Raw genomic sequence first — 7,033 nt, forward strand, 5'->3', positions numbered from 1 at the left:
AAATCCTTTGCCGTTGCTCACAAGTCCAGACTTATACAAAGTCTAATCTAGGGCTATCCTCGTAAGTCCAGACTTATACAAAGTCTAATCTAGGGCTATCCTCGTATTGTGAAATGTAAATATTTTCAATTAACTAATTTATAAGGAGAGATTATATTTTCAATTAACTAATTTATAAGGAGAGATTAAATACTTTGTAGTTGTCCAGTCTTATACAAAGTCATTGTAACTCACGTATCTTCATATGAACAATTTGGTGAGTTGTATCAGGTTAAGACATCCAACCTTATCCATATACTACAGACATTTTAGAAACACAATCTTTTCAACACAATCTTTTCATGTCGATCACATTCCATTCAAGATTAGACTCATAACATTGCAAATAAAATCATCTAAATTAATATTAGTTATTAAAAATAAATCAATTATGAAGATTAAAACATAAATCTTAATAATCTCCCCTTGCATTAACCCTTGCATTAAAGTTGGGGAGAATAGATATATATCTTTCATTTTGTATTTTCTATCTGTACAGAGAATTTCTAAAAGAGTAATGATTTAATAAACTGCATAACAATTTCAAACATCTAAGAGCATTTTTTTTCTTGATAAATATTCTCTCTTCTATCCTTTACAATGTGATTTTCCACTTGAAGCTGAGAAACGCCACAGCCATGAAACCTTTTGCATTAGGATAACCACAGCTACACCATTTTTCAGCCTTGAAATCGAGTTTCTCCAAGCTCGTACAAAACTCATCGAACACGGATAATGTTAGGCTGAGGTTGGGGCGATTGGGACATCGAACTCCGAGCTATGCTGGATGAAGTAATGGGTGAGCTAGAAGACGTAGGCAGCTGATCATAGTCACCCAAAAACAAGAAACCATAAACATACTTGAATTATCACTAAGAGGATGAAAATGTTTGTTAACTGTAAAAGGAGATGATGCATTGAATTGTTCCGGGCACGTACGAGAAGTCGACGACGATGCACCGCAGTGACGACTTTGAACATAACGTATATCAGTAGGCAGATCCCGAAAATTCGCAGGCATATCAACTATCATAGAAGGGAGTATAATTCAACTTTCTGATCAAAGCTTTGGGGGTGTTGCATTTGTTGAAAAACAGAAATGGAACATAAGATTTCTTACCAGAAGCATAGGAAAAGAGTAATCACTGGCTTCATTAAACATGAGGGGAAGAGTGTGCCTCAAAACCAGAAGAACCATGAACTACAAAGAAAAAGAGAAACAAACGCTTCAGGTTTTGATATTTTCCTAACACAAACGCTTCAAGGGAGAAAGAGAACTTACGGTGATAGCAATTGAATGACAGCATAGGACACTGCTTGCAGCAGAAGCTGCTATCTCATCATAATCGGAATCAGCCACATTACGGTTTGATGATACCATTGTTATATAGGTAGGACTATCCGAGTCCCTTCTAGACATCTCCCAGTTCCCCCTGCAAGGAAAAACAGAGTCAATCAAAGAACTTCAAGAAAATCTCAAGTTAAAGTGGAAAGATCATACTTTGGAGGAATTATAGCAAGAACATTACCTGAAGTTCATTGGGATACGTCTCATTTCAAATAACGAAGGAGGAGCCGTGTAGCCTGGCTTGAATTGCTGAAAAACCATAGTACCATTGTTCAGTTTTGTTGTACAAACTGCATTAAACAAACTGATATTCTCGGGCAAAGCAACAATTATGCTATATGTAACCGCTCAAGCCCACTGCTAGTAGATATTGTCCTCTTTTTAGGTTTTCCCTTTCAGACTTTCCCTCAAGATTTTTAAAACGCGCAAGTTAGAGAGAGGTTACCACACGCTTATAAAAAAAAGTTTCATTCTCCTCCCCAACCGATGTGAGATCTCACAATCCACTCCCCTTTGGGGTTAGCATCCTCGCTGGTACTCGTTCCCCTCTCTAATTGATTTGGGATCACACAATTCATCCCCTTCGGAGCCCCACATCTTTGCTGGCACTCATTCCTCTCCCCCAATCAATGTGGGATCTCACAATCCACCCCCTTTCGGGACTCAGCATCCTCGTTGGTACACCGCACAGTGTCTGGATTGTGAGATCCCACATTGAGGGGAGGAGAATGAAACATTCTTCATAAGGGTGTGGAAACCCCTCTCTAGCAAACACGTTTTAAAAACTTGGAGAGAAAGCTCGAAAGTGAAAGACCAAAAAAGACAATATTTACTAGCGGTAGACTTGGGCTGTTACACTATAGATTATAATCTTATATCAATGAACTGCTTGAAAAAGTGACAAAAACTAGGAGGAAAGAACTACAAAACATCATACTCCACCTGTTGGCATATTTCACAAACTGTGTTACCCTTCTCATTACACCACTTCTGTATGCATCTTCGATGCGCGTACTGCAAAATCCAATGGAACATGTCAAGTAAACTTACATGAGAAATCTATTGTGGCACAAGATTTTTGGGTATGGAGAAATAATGGATATATGCACGAGAAAGCAGCACAGTTAACAACTTGAGAGTTGTGTTGGAGATGTAAACTTCAAGATAATGATGCATTAGAATGACGTATCCGTGTTGCTGAAGTGAACTATAATGACAACTATGGCATATATCAATGAGCTTGCTTTCCAAAAATGCAAAGAAGTTTGTTTCTATGCTCCATATTTGGAATCAAGTGCAAAGTTCACAAACACGAAGGCATGAAGAACACAACAAGAAGATCACCAATACAATGATCAGAAATGAGTTCATCAACAAACCTTAAGGCTACCACGGCACGAGCAAGGCGTTTCCATGTTCGAGTCTTCATCCTCATCCTGACATATTCTACATTCCACCATTTTCTTTGAAGAAGGTATATCTTCGAACTCCATTTCTAAGGTTGACTTATTCCTCTTCAAATCATCTGTGGAAGAAGACGATGTTGCTTCCATCGACTGCCTTCGACTCTCGATTGCTGCTCCTAATGTCGACTCCGTCAACAACCGATCAACCAGCAAAACAAAGTGATCCCCCATACTAAAAAACTCTCAATATCAGGACAATTGATTTCACAATATCTAAACTGACCAACAGCATAGAGATACGAGAAACCAAGCCTTAATTCTTTCCAATTAATGGGTTATGCTAGAGATTAAACAACATGTATGTGGGCAATGACAAAACAAGATAAATGAGAAAAAGCCCAACAAAAAAAGACTACAGGATCCTCTTTAAGACCCCACCGACAACATTAGGAAAGATATACAGGAAAAAGTAGAGGCAAAGGTTTATAAGGAGGAGGAGGAAAACAGAGGAAAACAGAGGAAAAGGAGAAGAAACAGGCAGAAGAGAAAAGGAAGGAAGAAAGACGAAAGAATCAAAAACAGAAAAGAAGAATATAAGAAAAGGGAAGCAAATAAAAAAAGGAGGAAGAAACTTAGAAGAAGGGGATGGAATTTTCTACAAGCAAAGAAAGCGGGTACCCTTTTTATGCCCTGCGATGTTGCTCTGTGTTTTAAGGAAGGAAGAAGATTAAATGGGTTTTTGGGCATCTCTCTCAGCTTGGCATTTCTTCAAACACTTCGCGTGCATTTCCCATATACGTTAATCCGCATATCTTAGAAGTTGAGAGAGGGCGGCATGATTGGTTTCGCTCTAATTTTTGCCTCACCTCACCCGTCTTGTGGTTTTATAAGCTGCATCGATGCTTTTCTTTAATGTTTTGTGATGAAAAACATCAACAAATTGTGAGATTCTGTTAGAATCATTTTGTAATGCAAAATTTATTATGAGACCCTATGAATTTTATATTTTAGATTTTTTTCGATGACAGATTAGGTTATATAATAAGTAATTTTCTATTTTCTTTTTTTTTATTTTATTTTATAGACCCTTAATTCAATAAAATAAAAAAGGTTTTATTTTTCCGGAATTGGTAGATACAAATTTCAATTTTAATTTTAAAAGTATAAATTATGTCAGACCAAAAATTAAAATTTTTAAAAATGATTAAACATTTTAATCTTAAATTAAGATAACTAAACCTTTTAAAATTAAAAAACCTAGTACAAACAACCCTAAATTAATTAACAAAATTATATGTCAATGAGGAGTTGTTATATTTTATCTCTCTATTAATGTTTAGTAATGAAATAGATTTTTTTCGAAAAAAATAAATGTACTAACCAAAAATTTAAAATTTCTTAAATTTGAAGTTCGATTTGAACAGAAAGAATGTACATCAATTATGCTACATCATACTCACTTTGACAATTAGCACAGATTCAATACCTGGTAAATAAATAAAAAAAAATATTTTACCCGATTAGAAATAAGGGTGACAAATATTCAAAATTATATAATTATTTCATTCAAATACCTAAAATATGTTACATGTTTTTCAAATAGAAAAGTTCATTAAAATTGAGATGGGTAGAATCGAGTCAAAAATTTAAATTCTCTATCTCATATATATTGAGAAACTAAAAAAAATTGATAAAATTTAATTTAAAAGTAAATTTTATTTTATGAAAAAGAAGTTTTTGAGGAATAATACCTAAACCATAAATCCAAATATTTTAAAAGAAATATATACACAAAATGAAGTAGAGAGGCGTGGTTGAACCAAACATGTTTCATTATTGAGTTCATAGGAGACTTCCATTAATCATCAACCGATGATTAATTTTAATAATAAGCTATTTCATTAATAATTAATTATTTACATGAAATTTTGGAAATAAGGATTATATAAAAAAGTGTGGGTATGTATTATATAATGATTAAACATGGATTAAGTTGAAGGGAAAGATGAATTGGTGTCCAAGTTCATTCTTTTCTCTCTTATTTCTCACTCTTTCTCACTCTGTTTACTTTCAACATTTCCATAAACAAAATCATCATATTATTATTATTTTTTTTATTCAAATAAATTAGAAGTAAAATTTTCTACCTTAAAAATTACTTTTTGAAATTAAATAATCAAAAGAATGAAGGTGGTTTAAATAAATAGGAGAGGAATTGGGCTTTATAAGTTTGTTTAGGTCTGTTTTCATTTAGCCTTCTAATCATAGTCCAAGTCGGGAATGATCCATCAACCCACAAAATTAGATCGGACTAGGTTCCCGATCTTTGTATCAACATCATTTCAAATATATTAATCCATTGTTTCCTTTTCTTTGTATCAATGCATTCTTTGAAATGCAATTGTTTGTAATTGGATGAGCTGCAAATTCTAAAGGAGTAAAGGGCAGACAACGAAACTCCAACTGAACTGAATTTGAAGTTACAAGCTGGATTAATCCAAAGTTGCTGAATATTTCAATCAAAGAGGAGGGGGAAGTGAAGAACAGTAATCAGAGCAGCAAAACTGAGAATGATGGGCAGATTTTTTTATAAGTTATTGCTATTGAAATCTAACATGACATGACATGAACATGACAGCCTTCAAACATTGGACACTGCTCAACTCAGCTTATCTCTCTAAACAAGTTGTAAAATCAAAGACAGTCATGTTCATAGCCACAGCTACTCTGTTTGGTTCTCACTCTTCAAAGCGATTCTATGTAATCGAAGTTCTTCTCCTCTTAGAGACTCAAAGGTTATGATGCAGATTTCTCCAAATTTCTATAAATTTCTATCAGAGTGAACAATAAATCGAAATTCTATAACATATGGATCAAATCTAAGCTCCTCCCGTTAATGGGTTGCTATTGTTCTTATTGCTTATCCTTTATTGTAATTCCTAGCTCACCTGCAACTATGACGGTGGTAGCCATGTCAAGAAACATACCGTGTTCCACCACTCCGGGGAGTCGCAAGATTCTGTCACTGGCGACCTTTAAATCCCCTATGTCTTCATTGAAATATAAATCCACGATGTAGTTCTCGTTGTCCGTGACATAGGGCTCTCCGTTTTCTCCGACTGTTCGAAGCTTCGCGACGCAACCGGAGTCCTTGAAGAGATTCTGAAGGCGAACAGCGGTGAATTTCCAGCAGTAGGGCACGACCTCAACGGGCATTGCGAGACCACTGCCGCCAATGAAGTCGACGAGCTTGGACTCGTCAACAATGACTATGAACTTTTTACAAACACCTTCAACCATCTTCTCACGGAGGAGGGAGCCGCCTCTGCCTTTCACCAAATTAAGATCGGGATCGACCTCATCGGCGCCGTCGATGGCGAGATCGATGACAGGATGCGAATCGAGATCGGACAAAGGTATTCCCAACGAGACGGCTTGGTCGTAGGTGTTTTTGGAGGTAGGTATTCCGACGATGTCCTTGAGCTTCCCCTGTCGGAGAAGGTCGCCGATCCGGTCGACAGCGTGCCTGGCAGTGGAGCCGGTTCCAAGCCCTAAAACCATACCGGAGTGAACGAATTCGACAGCCTTGTAGGCGGCAGCCTTCTTAAAATCATCCTGAGTGAAAATGGGCGGAGAAAGAGGCGCAGAAGAGGGAGCGAGGAGAGGGCCGACCATGGAAGAGGTGTCGGAGGCGATGAATTTGGGGAGATAAGGAATGGCCATTATGGTGAATGAAATCGGAAAAAAGAAATGGATGGAAGCTCAGTAGTGAGTGGTGAGGCAGAAATGGAAGGGCAATCGAAATGGGGAGAGGGGTTTCATGGAGGAGAATCAAAATGGAGGGTGATGAAGGGATTGGGAAGAAGGCAAAGATGTAGGAGGAGGATAATTGAAGGTGGGAACGCGTGGCGGAGAATAGTGGAAGCGATAGGGTTTAGACGGGGAGAAAGAGAGGGAAAAATAAGGGATTTATATAAAGGGGGAAGGCGGACGCGGTGGTTCTCAGGATTTAAAAAAACAGGAACTGAACCCAATTAAAATAAAATCTTTCTTTTTTCGCGTATTTCTCCCGCCGTCAGATAAAATATTCCATTTAACCTACATTAAAATTAATTAAAATTAAAAAAATATTCATAAACTTATAACATTCTTTTAAAAAATATTATTATCAATATATGAATTAATTAACACTTCATACTTTATAATATATTTTTTGAAAATTGAAGTTTTTTTTTTCAAA

At 36.4% G+C, this 7,033-nt stretch overlaps 2 protein-coding genes across 2 annotated transcripts; both read right to left on the reverse strand.

Annotated features, from left to right (window-relative positions):
• Positions 1-445: 445 nt before the first annotated feature.
• LOC111785435 (E3 ubiquitin-protein ligase MARCH8-like) lies at positions 446-3,770 on the reverse strand. The gene is made up of 8 exons (XM_023665823.1): positions 3,472-3,770; positions 2,767-3,025; positions 2,330-2,401; positions 1,569-1,636; positions 1,322-1,472; positions 1,160-1,240; positions 979-1,065; positions 446-860 (listed from the first exon to the last, which is right to left on the reverse strand). Exons 2-8 carry the CDS (start codon positions 3,022-3,024, stop codon positions 759-761), a joined length of 819 nt encoding a protein of 272 aa, XP_023521591.1. The 5' UTR covers position 3,025; positions 3,472-3,770; the 3' UTR covers positions 446-758.
• Positions 3,771-5,285: 1,515 nt separating this feature from the next.
• On the reverse strand, positions 5,286-6,749 carry LOC111785434 (probable ribose-5-phosphate isomerase 2). Its single transcript, XM_023665822.1, has one exon. The coding sequence runs from the start codon at positions 6,514-6,516 to the stop codon at positions 5,707-5,709; it is 810 nt and encodes a 269-aa protein (XP_023521590.1). The 5' UTR covers positions 6,517-6,749; the 3' UTR covers positions 5,286-5,706.
• Between the last annotated feature and the right edge of the window lie 284 nt (positions 6,750-7,033).

Source organism: Cucurbita pepo, unplaced genomic scaffold (assembly GCF_002806865.2).
Source record: "Cucurbita pepo subsp. pepo cultivar mu-cu-16 unplaced genomic scaffold, ASM280686v2 Cp4.1_scaffold000486, whole genome shotgun sequence".
Taxonomy (NCBI): domain Eukaryota; kingdom Viridiplantae; phylum Streptophyta; class Magnoliopsida; order Cucurbitales; family Cucurbitaceae; genus Cucurbita; species Cucurbita pepo.

Excerpts from the sequence above, each read along its gene's own strand:
- LOC111785435 (XM_023665823.1), bottom strand. The coding sequence starts at position 3,024 with ATGGGGGATCACTTTGTTTTGCTGGTTGATCGGTTGTTGACGGAGTCG. Across the intron at positions 1,473-1,568 it reads CGTATCCCAATGAACTTCAG|GGGGAACTGGGAGATGTCTA; the intron begins GTAATGTTCTTG and ends TTTTCCTTGCAG. Across the intron at positions 861-978 it reads TGCATCGTCGTCGACTTCTC|CTGCCTACGTCTTCTAGCTC; the intron begins GTACGTGCCCGG and ends GACTATGATCAG.
- LOC111785434 (XM_023665822.1), bottom strand. The coding sequence starts at position 6,516 with ATGGCCATTCCTTATCTCCCCAAATTCATCGCCTCCGACACCTCTTCC.